Source organism: Cyanistes caeruleus, chromosome 2, assembly GCF_971803275.1.
Source record: "Cyanistes caeruleus chromosome 2, bCyaCae1.hap1.1, whole genome shotgun sequence".
Classification (NCBI taxonomy): Eukaryota; Metazoa; Chordata; class Aves; order Passeriformes; family Paridae; genus Cyanistes; species Cyanistes caeruleus.
The window spans coordinates 81,033,995-81,054,268 of record NC_141702.1 but is presented as its reverse complement, the minus strand read 5'-3'; the positions used below and the strand labels follow the sequence as shown (position 1 = coordinate 81,054,268).

Sequence of the window (20,274 nt, the reverse complement as noted above, 5' to 3'; positions counted from 1 at the left end):
GCACTGTGTCCTTGGCTCCTAGCGTGAAGCATGCACACACGCTGGTTTGGCTCTTGCTACCCTCCTTTGCCTGCTTTCTCACTTGGGCACGTGCTGGCCTATATTCCTCCTATCAATGCTGTTATTAGCTAATACCACTAATCTCACCTTCTTCCCTTTTCTGCCCAAAGATATTTACTTAGAATAATTCTTTTGGAAGACACGTTTCTCCTTGGTAGCTAGAAGGTTCTTTGAAGAACATTTGAAATAAATCCTCTGCCCTCTTATATCTTCAGCCATGCCTCTGTGCCCAGGGAAAATTTCTAGCAGTGTTCCAGAGCTAGTGTCTGGAAATTCAGGAGGCCCACAGAGGCAAGCAAAGTTTCTAGACAAGAAGCATCCTGTATCTTTCTTCGCTAGAGGCTGTGACTGGCTGTTGTTACTCCAATGATTTTTTGCTCTGTTGCTGTTCTATGTAATATCTGCAGTGCTAGGACTTGGTACTTTGAGATTTATAAGTACTCCAAAGTTTTCAGGCTTGTCTTCAGTTCTGGAGTTGCAATAAATGCTTATTGTGCCTGAGAAACAGGAAATAGGATTTTGTCAAATTTCAGGATGTGAGTTTATGAACTTAACTAAAATTTGCTGCATGCCTGTCATTGCAATGCATCTCACTGCATCAGATGATTGCAAACTTCTCCATGCAACCCTACTCCATGAGTATTTGTATGTGCATGACACTGTATCCTTTATCACTCTACAAAAACCACATCAATATTTTATTAATAAGCAGACATTGATTTTTGCTGAGAACATAAAGATTTATGGAAGAAGGCAGAGCTGTGTGGCAGAAACTATGACAGCAGTTTCTAAAAAAATCTATGGACTATTTTACATTTGAAATATAGAAAAAAATTCCATTCAAGGTGAATCCTAATAGACAGTCCTTTGTGGAAAATGGATTGCTTCTGGTATCAAGCCCAGGTGAATTTTAAAGACAACTAGTTTGCAACAGAATGAGACTCTGTCCAAATTTGAACACAAGTGTCTTCCTTTTATTTTATGGAGATATTCAAGAGGCTCTCAGTGGAGCAAGGAGAGTACAGGCTAATATCTGTGCAATGGCCCTGAGGCAAAAGGACTACACCAAGCAAACAGGGAGACGTAGCCCTGTCAGGAGGACAGGGAGACCCTACTGTTGTTTGCTGTAGGAAAAGGTATACTCAAAGTGGACTGAGTCAGGTCTGCTGGTAACAGCAGGAAGCAGAAGTTGTAATAAGGACAACCTGGAGGGATCCCTGTCTACACTACACCACCTGGGAATAGGGACTGTAGAAGTGGCTGGGAAGTACATGTCTTCCAGTGTCACACAAGGTAAGTCTTGGGACTGATTTAGAAATTGTGGTATAGCAAAAATCCCAGCAGGCAGCTCATAGAGAGAAAATGCCCAGCCTTCATTCTCCATGACATCATGCTCAACAATTGTCAAGAGCAAGTAGGAAAACACCCTACAGACACGTAGTGTATCCCAGATACTATGGAAGGAACATTACCTACAGCACCAGAAGAACAAGTTTGGTCCATACAGCCGATTTTCTCCTGCACCGAATGTATTCATAAACCTGGCAGAATACTCAGACTATGGTTATGTGTGCTTCTGTTCATGTGGGGGCTATACAAAAGGATAAAGGGACTTAATGTGTTTGATGTACCAGACCTTTTTACTGAGAAGGTCCTATACTTTGGTAAGGGGAAGAGAGCAAAAACTGGAATGGTTTTAGAGATGAAATATCTCAAACTGAGAAAGTTCTGGTGATTTTATTTGTAGTTCTTAATAATTAGCTGTTTCTATCTTTACAATTCTTTGTCAGTATTACTACAAATGCCTTTAATTTCCTCACTGTCCCCCAATGGACTCCAGCTCATTAATATGCAGCTTTAAGCAAGTATCGGAGCTGTCATGCATTTCAAATCTCCCCTAGGAAGCTTTTTAAAATTGTAAGTAAGACCTGATACTGAGACTTATTAGCACCAAACCTGGAAACAAAGCTTCTGTGCAGGCAGTGATGATTCTTCAAGGTACAGTCGCTGTCACCTTTTTCATCCTGAAATTTATTAAAAATGTGAATACCATGAATACCTCAAAACACTTCTTTGATGCAGCCAACATTTCCAGCTCTTATAAACTGCTGTTTGTGGATAGAACTGGGCTTGTGCCAGCATCTCAGATTTGAGTGATGAAGCTGAACTTCTAGGTCAGATTTAATTGCACTCACACTGAGAAATACTCAGAAGAAATCCACTGAAGGCAGCAGAGAAATAGTACACCACGACAAATACACTGTAGTATGATGGAGAAACTGGAAGGTTTTATACTTGCTGAAAGACAGGTCATAACAGTCCACAGATGTGTCATAACTAGATTGAGATCAGAATCCAGCCACAATGCTTTGAGACCAGCTTTAGCTTGAACCTCTGACACTTAAACCTGCATTCAAGGGCTTTGGCTCTTGTGCACTTACTCATAAATGTCAGAACAACCTAATTTTTTCAGCTCTGTCTCAAATTAAGAACAACAATCAGTCTAACTTCTGAACTGCTAGCATAAATTATTTACCAGGACTAAGGTTAAAGCACATTCCCATGACTACCTGCTACAATGACAGAAGAAATGTGTAAGCCTGAGAGCTGTGGAGCTGCCTGCCATTGGCATGTTGGTGATTCTGCTAATCATCTTTCCTTAGTGACATATGGAGTGTAAGGTTTTTGTAAGAGGAAACCATACCAACTTCCACATTAGAGAGCCTAAACAGAGGGAGAAAGCCACACCTCAGTGCTTCTCAGAGAGAAAATTGTTAACCCAGAGAAAGGGTTCTTAGCAGAGCTTCTTGCTGGAGTGATACTGTTGTGTCACATACTTGCTCCAGCATGAAATAACTAGAACAGGAAAGATTTTAGCAGCAAAATACCTCATACTAGAAAATTTGGAATATCCCTCAGCTTCCAAAATTCTTCCAAATTCAATAAAATCTTTCTTGAAAACCAAAATGCCAGTAAATACTGACACCTGTCAGGAAGGAGAGCTGATGCAACAGCAACAGAGCTATTGACCAACAAAGTTGCAAACCTGCAAGCTGTGAGAGGTGCTCTGCAAATGCACCTTCTTAACATTTCCCACAAACGTGAGACATTGGGAAATGCAATTTTGCTACTGAGATTCTTCAGGCTAAAAGATCAATTTCACCATGTCCTGAGGTCCTAATTTCCGGGCTGGAGGTGTTCTGCCTTCTCACCAGACATGACCTAACTTCACCTCAAATCAAACTTAGCCACGAGCTAAGGACCGAGAAAGCCATCCTCCTCAAGATCCTGCCATGGGGAAGGCAGCCGGTTTTGTCCTGCTGGGCTACTCCATCTGTTCCAGCACCCCTTCTTCACCCGCGCTGCTGGCAGGTACCCTACTGAAGCCGTGAGTGTGAATCCATCTCGTTTGGGATGATGCTAGAGCCCTCCTCCAGCCGGGCTTTAAGACTCCCGGGAGGAGTTCCGCCTGTGGAGAGGCGCAGCCCTTTGCCGCCGTGCCCGGAGGGGCCGCAGGCCGGCGGGGTTCCCGGAGGAGCCGCAGGCCGGGGCTTTCCCGGGGCAGCCCCGTTTCCGTCCCGGCCCCGCTGCGGGGCCGCTCCGGCCGCCGCTCGCTCCCGCGCGCTGCCGGCAGAGGGCGCGCGCCGCCCGCCTCAGCCGCGGGGCCGCGCCCCCGCCCGCCCGCCTCAGCCGCGCGCCCGGCCCGGCCCGGGGCTCCGAACTCGGCGGGCGGCACCGTCCCGAACCCGGGTCCCGCCGCCGGGGCCGGGCAGCAGCGCGGTCGCTCAGCCCGCCTCGCCTCCCGCGGGACGGCGCTCGGCCCCCGCGCTCCCCCCGCCCGGCTGCCGGGGACCGCGGAGCCGCCGTGCGCCCCTGCCCCGCCGGGCGCTGCCCCCCCGGGCCCTGGGCCTGTGCGGGGAGCGGCCGCGGTGCCGGCAGAGCTCGGCGTCCCGGGCCCGGCGGGCGGGTCGGGAGGGCCCAGCGCGCCCCGGCCCGCGGCGCTGGCGGCAGCACGGTGCTGCGCCCGGGACCACGGTCCCCGGTAGCGGACGTGGTTAGGCAGGCAGAGCTGGCAGCTGGGGAATTCAAGGTCTGCCGAAAAACAAAGGAAATCACTCAGCTCGGCTCCAGAACTGAGCCCAGGGAACGAGCAGTTCTACTCCGCAGTGTGAGCGGCCCCCGGTCAGCAGCGCGGGGCCGCGGGAGGTTGTACAGCTCTGTGCCGCTGTGGGCTCGCACGGCATTTCCCTGCCTTACCTTGTCATCCCCCTCACGTCTGCCTACGGAACAAACCACGGGATGGATCTCCGCATGCGGATTTATGTGAAACCCATTCACGTGCAACAGCAGCTGGGGTGCACCTCCTTTGTTTGCCCGTTTGTCCATCTTTTTGGGGTCACCTATGTAAATGCACAAGGCACAACCGATGCAACACGGCTCTCTTAGATGGCATCACTTGCGTCAGCTTTAGATTAAAGCTTTCCTAACCACATCAGGAATGGCTGTTCCTCTCTCAGGCTGACATCATAGTGAAGTTAAAACACAGCAGAGCATTTTACACATCTTCACTACTGGTAGAGTATCTGTAAAGACATACAGGCACTGGGAGATTCCTTTCCCAGAGCTGCAGCAGGCTGGTTTTGTTTCCTCACCGCTATTGTGGCCCAGGTACACTAGGGATGCTGGAAGGATGCATTTGTATGGAAGTAACAATAGGAGGTTGGAAAGGTGGATGCAAGTCCCCTGTGTGTTCTGCCCTCTCAGTTGCATCAACCTATCCATGTTATGATCCTATCGGGGGATCTGGCATTTAGCTCTTTATTGCCTCCTTTTCTGAGAAAATTACCAACTCGTTTTGAGGGGGAAGATTTATTAGAGACGATTTTTCTATCTACAGGATTTGAAATAAAAAAGGATATATAACAGATACACATGATCAGCAAATGGAAATCGTAATTAGAAGGGAAAGATTAACAGGGACACAGGTCTGTAGAATTTTATTGTTAAAAGATCAATTTATTATGCTCCTGACTGCAAGTTAAATTAATACATGTAAAATTACAACATGGAAAAGAGATGCCAGTGACTGTCATAAATACGGCTTGCTTTTCTTTCCTAGTTATTTAGGGGGGATTGGGAACACTTGTGAAATCATGTTCATTAAAGCCTGAATAGAGGCAACTAACCAATAACTGCGGTGGAAGCAACAAGGTTCTCCCCCCTCCTCGCACCCACCCGCCCTTTTCAAGAACGGGGGGAAATCACAGACGTCAATCAAGAAATACTGCAAAATAAAATGGACCCTCCCGGCAGCCGAGGCACCGCGCAGAGCAGCGGTGAGGCTCTGGCAGTGTGCTGGCAGCCTCCGGCACCGCCAGCCCTGCAGCTTCGCCGCTGACCGGGGAGCGCACGGGGCTCCGCTGCCCGGGTCTTCCCTTCCCTCCCTTGCAAAACTGTCAGGCACAAATGGGCAGGAGGATATTGGCTGCAAGGGGCGCGGAGGCTCCTCCCAGAGCCTGGATCCCGATATTTTTGGAGGATTTCTTCTAACTCAGTTACAAACCTCGGTGAAAGGAACAAGTTGCTGCTGTAGCGGACGCAGAAAGCGCCTCTGCTTGGGAGAGCGCTGCTCTCGCTCCTTCTTTCGCCTTCCCCAGGCTACCTTGGATGCTTCACCTCACTTGCGGATGAGAGCTGTACTGCCTATCGGGGGGATCGCTCCAGATTTGGATGTTGCTGTTTCTGTGAAAACAAGGGTTGTAAGGGAATGAGAGGGGAGACAATGAAGAAAAAACCGACCGAGAGAGAACCCCAGCCCCAGAGGTTTTCCTGAGAATTGACGGGTCTTTTTGGGGCTAAGCGATCCCGTCGGAGGCGGCGGAGGGAGCGAGCCTGCCCGCTGAGCCGGGGATTTCCTGGGACCGGCTATTCCCTTCGGATGCGGACTGGGAAACCTGTAGGAAATTCTCCCGCCGCCCTGAGAAGCCACCATGAATTCAGTGGCTGGAAATAAGGAGAGGATTGCAGTCACGGCGCGGAGCAGAAAATACGGGGTAAGTTGTCGGTGCCAGGGCGGCTTGGAGCGCTGGTCGCCGCGGTGCCGGGGCTCCTGCGCCTCCCTCTCGGCGGTCGAGGACGATCGTCCCCGGCCCCGCGCAACTTCCGCGGGGCGAGGCGCGGGGGCCACCGCGGGCGCGGAGCGTCCGAGCGAAACTTGCCGCTGCTGCCGGGCCTCCCTGCCTGACCCGCTGTTCCTTCTCCCGCTCCAGGTGACCGACCCCTGCTCCCCCACCAAGCCCGCCGCCCCCTTCTCCCCCGAGAGCTGGTACCGGAAGGCGTACGAGGAGTCCCGGGCGGGCGGTCGCCCGGCGCCGGAGGGAGCTGGCTCTGCCCTGGGCTCCTCCGGCACCCCGTCCCCCGGCTCCGGCACCTCTTCGCCGGGCTCCTTCTCCGGCTCGCCGGGACCCGCCTCGCCCGGCATCGGCACCAGCTCCCCCGGCTCCCTGGGCGGCTCGCCGGGCTTCGGCACCGGCTCGCCGGGCTCCGGCAGCGGCGGCGGCTCCTCGCCGGGCTCGGACCGCGGCGTCTGGTGCGAGCACTGCAACGCCCGCCTGGCGGAGCTGAAGAGGCAGGCGCTGAAGCTCCTCATCCCCGGGCCCGTCAGCAGCAAGGTGAGCGCGGGGCCGGGGGAGGGGCGGTCCCTGTGCCCGGAGCGGCCCCCAGCAGCCGGTGCCATCGCCGAGCGCTTTGGGGTTTGTTCTCCCTCTTCTTGGTCTTGTTCCCTTTTTCTATCTCCTCCTCCTTCTTCATGTGGAGCAGCGTGCCTCTGTCTCCGGAGGGCTGCCTGGCTTCAGGGCCATCTATGACAGTCCTTCCAGCGCGCTTCTTTTCTCCTTCTTTCCATGTATTCACAGCGGTTCTATGCCATTTCCTGAGCGCTGGTTTTTGTGTTGGTTTTTTTTTTTTTTTTTCCTAGTAGGAGGAGGGGGGAGTAAATAAGGGTGGGAATATGACATCGGAGTCACTGTTCCTTTGCCCTTTTGCTATCTTTGGTTCCTACAGGATGGATTTACAAATCATCAGACTTCGGCAGCCAACTTAGCAGTGAGGTGTGTACCTATGGTCTGATGCCAGTGGTTTCTATCTCCACTGGGTGAGGAACCCTCCTGTAGCTCTGGGTTCACAAGAGGCATTGAAATGCTGTGTGAGCCCAAAGGTCACCCAGTGAGGCCGTGACAGACCATGACATTGAACCCAGTTCTCCCAGGTGTCTTTAGTAGAAGGATAACTTGGTGATGCTTCTCTTACAGAGAAGTGCCAGGTTTTTTTTTTCTATTCTGAATAAACTTGGAAATACTTGCTGCTGGACTCTGAATGTTGGAATAATCCTGTGCTGGAAGGGGATGTGTTTCTGACATTTGGTCTCATGTTTTAAGAGCTGACCCATCCTGAATACAGTTGGAAATATGCTTTCTGCCTCTCTTGGGGTATTTGGTACCTCCAAAGGCATACTCTGAATTTCCTTGGTTTTGTTTTGTTTGGCATTTTTTTTTCCTGTTTGTTGTGCATACAAGATGAAGGCTAACAGCCCTAAGTGAGTGACCAGCAGCCCTTGGCTGACCTCATGCTACTAAAATAGTAAGCACTGAGTTCCTCCATAGCAACCCTGTGAGCGTTGTATTGTGAATGAGTCTACAGCTCCTGGAATGTAGTACAATGCAATTTTGTTTGCCTTGTTGGGTCCAGGTACTATCAAATGATAATATTTACTCTTCCACTTCAAAGGGCTTTCATTAGTGGTTACCATAAAGCGGTATCATGGAAAAGAGCTGACTGCTGAGAAAGGGTCCCTGGTATTGCTGTTGTGTTGCATTCTCCATGATATATTTATGTGCTCTTTGGGAAGGAGTTGGTGCTCCCATGAACAAAAGACTCAAGGGCTAGGTGTTACCTTGTCTCAAGAGCTGATTTAACTGAATTATTACAGGGAAAGGTGGATCCACCCAAATTAAGAGTAAATTTAACCATTAATACATGGGTGATTCACTGTAAAGTGGCCCTGTATCAAAATCTTGTCAAATTTCAGGCTGTGTGATTTGACCGTGATTACCACCTGTGAGTATAGATGGGAAATTACTGATGCAGATATGGGACCCATCAGAATAACTGAGATTAGGGGTGGAGAGGAGGATAAAACTAACATCAAGGCAAAGGGTTAAATAGAAATAGACTGATTTTAGTCATGTAAATGTTTGCACAGGGTTCCCTTACTGCAATAGTGATTGACATTGTCCATCCTAGCCTTTCTGAGAGGTTACCTGTGTGTTTCTGCTGTTCACTTAGTTTAGCTGATGGTGTTGTACAGGCCAATCTTTATTTGTATTAGTAGCCTTTAAGCCTCCTTACATATGTTCTTTTTTTCTTACACCTCCTTTCCAAACTTCCCAGTTCTTTGGGAGTGCCACTGATGAAAGTGCTGTCCAATCTGTGCATCTGGGAGCAAGGGAGGAGGCACAAGTAAGGTGGTCTTCGTGGGCATGGGTGACCCTCTGCCCTATTTGCCATGCTTAATAGTACTTGCAGGCTCAATCTTGCTGAGGTATTCCAGCCTTTGGCACATAACTCCTTTCTGTGGTGGGTGCTGGTTGTGACTGTTTTCAGAAGCATCTCTTTCTCTCATCCTTTCTGGCTTGTGACTGTTGAGAACCTTCTGGGCTTGTGATTTTTGCCTTCAGCAGGTGCTGCCCAGTAGGGTGAGGGTCTGGGCTGGATGATGTGGGACACAAACAGCATGGCTGGTGCCATTGACTTCTTTGGATTGGTTATACTGTAGTGGTCTTAGAAGTTTGTTTTTCCATGTGTAATCGGGTAGCCTTATCAGTGTCTACTTTGAGGAAGGCAAGGTGTTGGCATGGGCTCTGCTAGTTCAGTCAGAGCCTGTGAGCTGCCTGTGTGTGTGCTACAGTAACACTCTGGGACTCCCTTCTGCGGGTCAAATGTTTCTCAAAAATGTGAGGGTTTATTAAAAATGTGTAAATCTGTTTGTGTCTGGGGAAAACTGGCATTGGTTTGGATTGAGACTGAAGACTAGCCACAATGTGTTACTGTAACTGGCATTTTTTCAGGGTCCTGTGAGGTCTGCTTTTGACTGCTGCTATGGAAGTAGGGGCTTTTGGAGTGTGGAATGGATCCTGCCACTGAGTTAAGTGGAAGAAGGAGCAGATCATGATTCTTGGTATTTTCTCAGAACTTGCAAAGCATCCTACAATTCAAGACTCTGCTGCCCATAGGACACAGCTAATTGGTGATATTCCTTTATTAGAACTATTAAATGAAGCATTTAAAATATGTCTGTCATCTTTTAGTAAACCCGGTCTGACATATATTTCCTGTTGTTGCTGTTGAAGACAGCCTAGAAATTTCTATGGTATTATAGGTACAGTCTGTGGCACCTGTTTCCCATTTATGATGTATTTAGAAGCACTTATGGTCTGGGATAGCATGTTGCAGAACAAGCAGAATCTGTGAGTATCTGTGTTTTAATGTGTATCTAGTAGCAGGTGTTGGAATCTGCAGTAACCTATCCAAATGTGAACCTACATTGATGTTTTTGACAGTGTGCAATCATGTAAAGGTTTGTATATCTGTCAAGTATAATATTATACTTAATTGTTCATAAATAGAACAGGCTTTTTGCATGAAGCTGTGCACTGAAGCTTTTCACCTGATTGAGAAAAAAGCCACAATTAAGATAGAGCAAACTGCTTCTGACTAGGTCATTGTTAGTGTTGAGGTGTTTAGCTTTCCATTTTAAATAGAAACATTGTCTCCTAATACATCAACAGGATGGAAACTTCAGGTTGTTTTTTTTTTTGTGAGGCACAAAGGTGAAGAACATGTAATTAAAGTTACATTAATTTATTTGAGGCATTTAAAATGCCAGGTTCCCTGCCAAATAGCAAAAAGAATAGTGCTAAAAGCTTATTGTTTCTTTTTCCTCCTCTTGTGGTACAGATGTGACTTAATGATGTTCAGCAATTACATGCATAGAAGGGGTTATATTTTATGTGAATTAAATCTTATTGTAACCCCCAAGCGAAGCAAGCCTGTGGGAATTGGCTAGCACAGGTGGTTGATACAGTTGCACACTGCAGTTTGTGACTGAGGGCATCTTGGAGCTTTTTGTGCCTGTTGTTTGTGGGGTTTATGTTGCATGATGATAAAGATTGTCTAAAATTACCAATAAAGATTTTTTTTTTTATGCTGAGCTTTTTCTTAGCGTATCTTTTTAGAAGGGCATCAGACAAAGTTCTAGCACAGAAATTTATGACATCATACTCCCTATTTATCAAAACTTGTGTGGAATCAGTTTGCTTTGAATTCAAACCTGTGATATCACCTGTCTTCAATGAACACTAACCTCACAGGCATCTAACAGTTGAGTTGCTATATTGATGTGTAACGAATTGTATTGTGTGTAAATAAGCAATGGAACGCTAATGAAAATGCTCTCATGGGTATAAATTTGTTAGTATGGGATTCCAAAAATCCTGAGTAATTTGAGAGTGTAGACATGAATTACTGCTTGGGCATACTGTGATTGGCTCAGGAAGTAAGGATGCTACTATAAATGTTAGAGATGTATAGTACTGATATTGTTAGGTGGTTTATACTGTGGACTTTACCTAAAATTCTGTGCTTCTGTGTATAAGAACTGGGTAAATTCTGAGCACAGTCTTTCCCTCTGAGCGCAAGAGAGAAGGAAAGGACTTACATTCAAGGTATAGTTTTGGGGTTTTTTTTCCAATTTACTGGCACTATCAATTTTTTTTCTTACATATTATTGAATTAGTCTTCTTGTTCAGGGGTTTTTAGTGGTCAAAGACTTGTCTCTTAATTATTAATAATGAAGAAAGGCCTGAAGCTGCTATAATGAAGAATAGGTCTCTGTTAGCTGGTAGCTACTTTAGAAACATTCCCGGTAGAGACAGGACAGTAACAAACCCTTCCTCAAAGCTTAGTAAGTGCCAGAATAATGGAATTCCATTTCTGTCCAGACCTTTAATTTGTGAACAAGCACGGCCAGTCTGTATAGTGACTTAATTCACTGTGCAAAAAAATCTCAGGCACCTAATCATTTCATCCCAACTCATTGTAATGCAGATAGGATTATTGCATTAGAAATGTGATTTTAAATGGCCTGAGGCAGTAATTTGTCAGCATTTGGGAGGATTAACTCCATTAAAGTTTAGGCAACAACAACCATTCTTTTGTGTTGCATCACAGGTCACAATACCAAACATTTAGCATAACTCATCTGTGAATCTTCTTACAATTGTATGCTTCCTGGCAAGTTGAGAAACCAAGCTACTTCGCTTGCACTGGAATTACAGCTGCCTGTGGAGGTCTAGAGGAGACAAATGGATATGCCTTTGCTGCTGATGAGTTAATGTAAGCCCTTTTCTAGGAGCAGCTGGAAGTCTTGCCGCTGCAATCCGCAGTGTCAACATGTGAAATAATATAACTATTTCTTTTGAGCTTGCAAATATCTTTGAGGTAAGGGTGGAGATGCTGTGTGGTAAAGACTGCTCTTTAGGTAGCTGTCAAAACCATTAGCTCTGCAACTTTCTCTATGGATTGAAAAAGGCTTGTCATTACAATATGCACTGGAAATTAGAAATCGGCCTATGCTTATATATCATGAAACTGTAGTGTTTCCTGTCAGAAATGAAAATACTTTTAGACAACAGACAGCTGTTGAGGGTGAAGAGGGAAGTATTGATCAAGTAAATCTCTAGGTAGGAGAAAATTTTTTCTTTTTTTTAACAAAGACTTGTCAGTGCATCTGAAGACACTGTGTTCAGAAATACAGAGTCAATGCTGAGTCTTTAACTGGCCTCTTCATGCTGGGTGATGAAGTGTCTTCAAGGTGTTTTACACCCTCCATGAATGCTGCACTGATGTCCAGAATCACCTTATATCTTCAGATAGTCTTATATTTCCTTAGAAGTGTTGCAATGTCCACAGAAATCTTGTATAATCAGTGTGGGACTTTGGTGTATTGTTTTGGGAGGGGAAAAGGAGCAAAGATTGTCCATCTGAGCTCCCCAGACAGTGTTTGAAAAAATGTCACACATTACCAGTGTGGGCCATGGGCATGTAACGGGAATGATGCCAGCATCAGCAGATTATTAGAACATTGCAGGGCTGAAAGTCACGGTGGCTTTGCCACATCAGCAGCACATAGCCTTTGACATCATGTAATTGGGGTGGTTCCAAGTTCTGAACCTGCAGCCCCCGCCACCACAATAAATGTGACTGTCATGCTCTACATAATGATGTAGTCAGAACTGCAGCATTTTGTGGCAAAAATCACGAGAGATGTTCTAAGTTAAATTGCTAACTTATGTCTTACTAGTGTCATCTGTGGCCTGAGAGGCATTGATGTTGTTAAAATGGAGGAACACATGCATATACCTTCCCCTCCTGCCAGTGAATAAATAATTTCTAGCCCACAGTATCTGTTGTTGAAGCTGCAATTCAAGAAGTATCCCAATTTCAGAAAAGCAGATTGTTTATCAGGGTGTTGTTACAAATTGCAGCTTGCTTAATTCAAATTAAACACACAAAGTAGTATCTTAAGAGCAGAAAGTTTAGAAGAGCCCAATGACTTGTGTTGCTCATTTTTATTTACAATTACTTTCTATGCATCTTTCTACATTAAACTGAGTTTTTGTTTTTCATAATTATGAGCATAGTGAAGCTATGTTTTCATTGAAAACATAGGGATTGTGTTTGTCTCTGGCTTTGAAACCTGAAATATATAATCAGACTTGGTACAGATGGGATTTTTTTGTGCAGTTATAATAGCTTGAATCATCTACAACCAGGATATGAATCTGCTAATGCTTCTTTTCCCTCCACTCTCCTGTTTAGAAAAGTTTACACTATAGCTTAGTAATATTTTGATGAGAGAGTGTTTGAAGTTTCTTTAAGTAAAATCAGACCAACACAAGACACTTCATAGAGCAGGGGAGAGTTGACTGAGCTGTTTTGAACTTGTCATGAAGGCTGAAACACTCTGCAAGATGTACCAGAATCTGAAAATTATTTTCCTTTTATGAAATGACTTCAATCTGGATCTGAACCTTGTCAATTGACTTACATGGAATTGACCTTAGTGAGGGCATTTGGACTGAAGGCAAATCAGTAGGATTTAATTTAGGCCACAGCTCCATGTATGATATGGCTCTAATCAGGGAATACTTGTGTGCCTTCAAAGCAGAAGGCATGCTGCTCAGGCAGAGCAGGTCTAAGATGTCCTGGCCCCTTGTGGGCTTTCCATGTGGCTTTCCTTTGTCCTCTCCATATGAAGGTCATAAGTTAGCATCACTGCAGGTCTCCCATGTGAATACACAGTGATTGCTCCCTGCCTTAGTGCTTATAAAAATGATAGATAGAAGCATTATTGAAAGTGTTTGAACTTTCTAAACTGAGATCCTTTTGATCAGGGAGTGACTAAATGTACTATTACAACAGCAGATGCAAGGAGCCAGTGATCTCTGAGAAAGCTACTGATGAGAGCAGCACAATGCATCCAACCGTGGCTTCCATTGTAACTGGAGTATGGAATACAGGAATTACTCTTTAATTACTTTACAAAAGAGACAGTAAAAGAAAATATGGTACCAGCTATATGAAAGAATCAGTCTTAAGGAATTGCTGTTTTCAATTGCAGCTTGATTTTATTGCTATGGTGTCAGAATTCAATTTGTTTTATTTAAAATAATACAGCATAGTAATGCTGTTAAAAACTACTTACTGTTCCAGCATTGGTATACTTCTTAAAAATTATTTTTATCTTCAACTGTGCTTAATTTTATTGTCTGTCATGGTTTCACCCCAGGCAGTTGCTTGCTGTCTCCCACACCAGCAGGATCGGGAGAGAATGGGGAGGGTAAAAATGAGAGAATCTGTGGGTTGAAGTAAAGACAGTTTAATAAGGAAAGCAAAAGCCATGCACACAAGCAAGGCAGAACAAGGAATTAATTCACCACTTTCTGTGGGGAGGGAGGTGTTCAGCCATCTCCTGGAGAGCAGGGCCCCATCCCACCTAACAGTGACTTGGGAAGTCAAACATCATCACTCTGCTTGTGTTCAGCACAAAATGCTGTCTAAAACATAGGCCCATACCAGCCACTGGGAAGAAAATTAACTCTACCTCAGCTGAAGCCAGCATACTGTCATTAGGATTTTCTGTTCAATCTGGATTATTAAATCACATAGTTTGTGGTTGATCTTGAATTTCTTATATATTATAAGACACTTTCTGTTTTCTGGGAGGAAAGAGAAAATACATAATTCGGAAGAAACATCAGACCGATTTCCTCTTCTCAGCTTTCATCTGAAACTCTGTTTGGTAGCAGTGTTTGTGTGTTTAAAAATAATAAATTGTCAGGGAAATTCTGCTCAAGAGACCTGAGGAAACCAATGGCGTATTAAACTGGATTTGGCTTGCAGTTCACCATGAAATCAAAAGACTTTCCTCAGAAGGAACTGGACACTTCTAGATAAAGCAGCAGTTAATATAAAATGTTTGTATTGCATGCTTAATGTTGTTATACCTTCCTATTGCCCTATTAAACAAAGAAGGGCTGAGTCATCCCACTTCGTTGCCCTCCAAATAGGAGAAATTAACTTACAGGCCACATGGTATGTTTTGATAGTGTCTGGTCAATGATCTTACTCAACAGATTTGGTGATTCAGGGAAAAAAACATCAACTGTCTTTGAAAAATTACTTTATTCTAGTAAAAACTATACCAAGCCAAATTGAGCGTGTATCTGGAGAACACTTTAAATTTCTTGCTGGTGGTATGTGTCAAAGGAACTGTGTATGCTGAATGTAGGATATCTGTATCCAGTGCAATATGACTGATGTAAAACATCCATCTAGCTCTAGGAAAGCTAGGTTCTTTTTCTGTAGGAAAATTTTAAATTTGGAATACAGTCTGTGTTTTGGCTTCCAAATTTCCTTCAAGTGAAACTTGCTTTATGTGTATTTATTCCTTACAAATCTGTTTTGACCTGTGGATTTCTTACAATCTATTAATAGAGTAGAGGCTTGCTAACATATATTTCCCTATGCTCCCTAAATCATATACACTTTGACATGATCATTTACTTGCACCTGAGTATTCACAACAGCTTCTCTATTCCATGGATTTGCCTTGGAACAGAATTCTACTCACATGAATGTTTGGGGAAAAGCAAATGAAAGGAGACTTTGATATCTACCACAGTAAATATTTTCTTTTCCTGAAGAAAAAGTGGAATTTCACAGTGGTTTTGGGGCTTCAACTTTGTTCAGAACTGTCTGAGGAGAACTGCCTCAGGATGGAGTTAATCTTCCCCGAGTTGTGCGTGTTTCATTCCCTCTTTCTCTACCACCCTCAAAACTGACTGAAGATGAACAAGGATTCAGGAATAAAAACCCCCAGTTTCTGTGGGCCTTTGTGTTGCTCTGGTGGGAATTGCCCATTCCTTTTATCACAGGTGTACTTGAAGATATGAGAGAGAGTCCTGCACTGCTGAAGAAGGTGGTTGCTTTGAGCCATTATTAAAAGCAGGGCAGAACTGGTCTCAGCATGTTTCTGTCCTGGCTCCTGAAAGTCACCTGGGCAAACTCCCATTTTACCAAAGCCAAACTCAGGCTTCAGTATGCTGAAGTTATTCAGGACAACAGACTTCTGCCTGCTAACTGATTGTCTGGGTGATTACATGCTACCATTTCAGTCGGACAGTTTTATTTTTCTGTGCCTCTTGGCTAAGTGAACCTCTGACCTGTTAAGTGCCAAATGCTGAAAGAATTACCAGTTTACTCCATCCACCTGATGGACTCCAGCAGAAAGCCTAGTGGGCAATAAGGCAGCCTTGGCTTTAAGCAGGTGCTGAACAGTGAGAATAGAAGTCAATACTCTTAATGTTTGTTTTAGTTTCACTGCTCATTTAATAGCGATGGGCTAAGAAAAACATAAATATCCTATCCAGCAGCCAAATGCACCAAAGTGGGAGTGTGACCAGTGTGTTTTCCTCTTTCTTAATGGTATCATTAAAATTTAACAAGTCCTCTAAATCATGTTAGTATTCCCAGGGTTAATATGCTGAGATTGCTGGCAGCATTCCCACAGGAAAAGTTAACAGTGGCTGAGGCTGTGTGGCATTTGTTGCTCAGAGGGAGGTGTTGGGACTGGAGAAGCCCTGGCACCAGAAAGGCACAATCAAGTCTTTGGTGACAGGGGCATTTACAATACGCATACATATTCTTTGCTATTTACCTCTCCCTTTTCACGCTCTCCTTGCTTTTCTCTGCCCATTAGCTGTCAGTTCATCTCATCTGCTGTTAGATTTCTAATGGAAATTCTTGACAATAAGCCTGCATATGTGTGAACCTAGCAGGAAGGCATACAAGTGTGCTGGTTGGTGTGAGTGTCAGATTTAAGAGATTGTTAGACCATAGATGGCTTTTAGTGTAGGTCGAGAAGGCTAACAAAGTGGGAGATGCAATTAAAATGATATTTGTTAGAAAGGACAAAGCTGTCTGGGCAGACTGAACATGGGGAAATGATGGGTAGCTGGAAAGCCATTAATGATGGATTTGTAAGCAGCTCTGCAGCATGGGTGGTAAGCCTAAATACAGAACTGTACATTTAGTGTGTGTAATAAGACTTCCTTCTTTTTCCCTGTGTGTCAAATCCATTTCTGAATAATGGATTTGACAAAAATTCTCAGGATTTTTTGTTATATTTAGAGGTGGGTGAAAGAAGTCATGGTGGGTAAGAGAAAAAACTGTTTTTTGGGATCCTTTTCCATCACCTTGAAAACAAAGATCTGCAACATTTTACAGAGTTGATATTTATAAAGTCGTGGATTTCAGTGCTCCGGCAAAGAGGCTGTTTGGTGAGGAATGTGAGATGGGGCAGGCAACTCATTGAAATACCTTCTCATTTTAAATGAACAGTTGGGATCTGCTTCTTGTAAGCTCTTGACAAGAGCTTAATTGTTACAAGTATTTTTAATCACATCTCTCCTTTGTCCTGTTTGTTTGTTTTCCCCACTGTTGAACTGTTCAGTGTTTGTCTTCACAACAATTTTTACAGTTTTCAAAGTTGCAAAGAGTGGGGCAGACACCTAAGGTAGGATACATTTTGGTGTCCTAAAAGACTTGAGCAACTCTGTGTATAGAAAGGACCCAAGGAGAAATATGAGAGGGAGAATACAAGGTGTGGAGACAGAAATGAAGTTGGTCCAGGCAGCAAAGCAACAGTGCTTACACGGGACAGGTGGCATGCTAGGAAAGCAAGGAGAAATGGGTAATAAACAATTCTGTAAAAGCCTGAGCTCACTTTAAAGTCTTGCAGAAATTATGCATATGAAGACTGTGTTTTGTTTTTCCTTAAAAAAGCTATCCCTAAAATTTATTGTCTCTGTCTCTCTCTCAAAACAGGAACTAGCAAGCAGCTAGAAGAGTAGAAAGCATTAACTCAAAATTGTCTTTGGTTTAATGCACTTTGGTATTTTTCATTCTGAAATTTATTTTTTTATCCAAAGGCTAAGGTGCTGGTGTATCCTGCGATCTAAAGATGTGACTGGGTTTTATTTCTTACATATAATTGATTTGTTTCTATTTTTACTAATCACAAAGGCATCTATATTCTATAATGTCAATTTGAGATTTGGTATGAAATAGGAATTCGGTTCATTGCACTAGCAATTTTACCCAGCGTAACAAATAAATGATGTATGTTTTAGTGCATCAGCAATAGGAATGAATTCAGTCTCACTTTTCCTTTCCCTGTGCCTGTCTCTGAAGGAAAAAAAATGTTTGATTTCCAGATTAATTTGAGTTCTTATAGTGTTAAGCTTACTAATTCTGTAGTATTATTATACTAGACACTCTAAAGCATGCTATTAAGCAGCAGTACTTGTTAATACTTTAAAAGCAGACTAGAATAGACTTTAGGTGTGAGAGGACAACTGAGGGGGGGTATGCATGAAGGCTGAATGCACTGGCACTGATGGCTCTAAATGAAGCACTTTACAGACTGAAGTTCTTTAAATTGCCATCCTTCTTTGTCAGTCCTAGTTACTTGGTTCTTCCTAGCCGGTCTGCTACTGTCTTGCCTGTTTAATATTCCACTTAAGTATAACAAGAGATGAAACATCCAAGATGCCTGTATCCTCCAGGAGTCAGCACTGCTGATGGGAATACTTGTGTTAGCTGTTTATAAGCAATGAGCTAAACAGGGCTGTAAAGAGGAGAGGGAGCAGGAGGGAAACTGTTGTGACTTCTCCTAATTTGCTGTTCTTTTTATCAGCAAAGGAAATAAATTTTGTAGCTTTCCTACTCCAAACCCATGTGCTCTGGGTAATAAAAACTGTTTCAATGAGCACACTGCTAAGGCCTAGATAAGGGTTATTTCTGTGCCTGAAATATCAAGGACTAGAGTGTGCTGTGTGGAAAGCTGGTGTGGAATCATGCTGCTGAGGAAGCTGTGTGTAGTAATGCGCATGGGTGACACTGATAAATGGCTCCTCTAAGCAGGCATCTGCAGCAAATTGTCACATTGAGACTTCCCAGCATACCCTAGACCTCTGCATGAATGAAATCTCTGTTGTGCCATTATTTACCCACCTCCATATGAAATGAGAGGATAGGATTCATTGCTTTAGTGCAGCTTTTATGAGTTCGCTCTCTTTATGTATATATATGTGCGTATATATTTATTTTCCTGCACTTTCTGAAGCAATGGCTGCAGAACTCCTGGTGTTCTCTCACTGATTAGACAAAGAGCTTTCTGAAATGGGATAAAATGGCTTTCAGGGTAAAGGATGGGTCTTTTACTTCTAGAAACCTAAAATTGAATGTGTTTTATTTATTCTGGTTTTTGAATAGACATGTGCTTAATTAAACACCATGGTTTGGTTTTTGTTTATTTATTTTGTTTGTGGCTATTTTAGTAGAGGTTGCGGTGGCTGGAAAAGGGAAAAGCTTGGATTGTTTTCCTTTTTAAAGAGTTATGATTACTGTCTTCAAAAGGCAGTGAGATGGTCTTCAAATATATTTTGCATAGAAGGAAAGCCTCATCTTTTCCTTGTTATCACTGGACATCACTGATTCATGACAAGAATCAGACTTGCTTTTCACTTTTCTTCAACATATTTATTTTTTTGTCTTTGAGGTGATTTTCTAGGATAACTTATCATTGGAACTCTGGTAATTTAAGCTTTGATGGAAAGGTCTCTTGAGATCAGGGTAAAATTTCTGGCCAACCTATTAAAAAAATAGGCAATTTTTTGTAGTTAGTGTATATTCCCAGTACATAAAGATCCTGATAAGTTCCCCATTCTTAATTCCAGCCAATATGTCAAGCTTCAGTGCACTAAGCTGCTTTGAACTTACCTGTGAGGATGTAAAATGATAACCTCTGGTGCAGCAGCAGAAAGGTAGCACTGTGTTGGGCCAGAAGGACTTAGCACATATACAAAATTTAGCTACTGGATTACACTAACAAGTGCCTTAGCCGAAGTTTGCCTTCATGGGAAGGGCGTAAATCTGACAAGGAGTTTGGGTGCAGCTGAGGCGAGGATGGATGTCCTGTCCCACCACCCTGCTGTGGTGTTGATGGCAGTCTCCAGCTATCTGCTCCACCCTGCTGCTGCAGCTCTCTTAAGTTGTTGCTTCATTATTGGAGCCCTTAGCTTCTTGCTGTTTTAGCCTTTGCCCTCGGGCTATTTCTGTACGTCTCGCTGGCTTTAAGTAAAAACGTTGGATATTTGCTGGTGATGTGGAATGGGACTTTGCCCACGTAATTTTCCATAGGTAAAGACCTTTTTCAAATCACTCAGTGGAAGAGGACAGATGCTCTTAGAGGTAGTTTGGTGGTTTGTAACATTAAAATGCTCACAGAAGTCACAGGATTTCACACAACTGCGAATATTCACACCAATGTGCCCATTACCAAAGTACGTGCATAGATCTCATCTGAGTGAAATATTTGCCTCTTCTGTTTTTACAGCTGAGAAGAGTTACATAGTTACAGAGCAATGTGGTGAACTTACTAGTTGAATAAAATGATGTCCAGGTTTCTTATCTGCTTGTGATGTTGACTAATGGCCTTTTCCCTTTCTTACTAATGTTGGTTGTCCCATTCTC

The 20,274-nt window shown here is 44.0% G+C and overlaps 1 protein-coding gene and 1 long non-coding RNA gene across 2 annotated transcripts in view; one reads left to right on the top strand and one right to left on the bottom strand.

Moving 5' to 3' along the window:
• Positions 1 to 5,055: 5,055 nt before the first annotated feature.
• LOC147654957 (uncharacterized) lies at positions 5,056 to 6,478 on the bottom strand. The gene is made up of 2 exons (XR_015283552.1): positions 6,390 to 6,478; positions 5,056 to 5,802 (listed from the first exon to the last, which is right to left on the bottom strand). It is a non-coding gene; the product is annotated as an uncharacterized LOC147654957 (long non-coding RNA).
• Positions 5,381 to 20,274, top strand: part of KIF26B (kinesin family member 26B) — a 277,653-nt gene continuing 262,759 nt past the window's right edge. The window contains exons 1-2 of the mRNA XM_086878160.1: positions 5,381 to 6,113; positions 6,330 to 6,731. Of these exons, the coding sequence (XP_086734286.1) occupies positions 6,051 to 6,113; positions 6,330 to 6,731 (465 nt within the window). The 5' untranslated portion in view covers positions 5,381 to 6,050. The remainder of the gene's footprint in view (positions 6,114 to 6,329; positions 6,732 to 20,274) is intronic.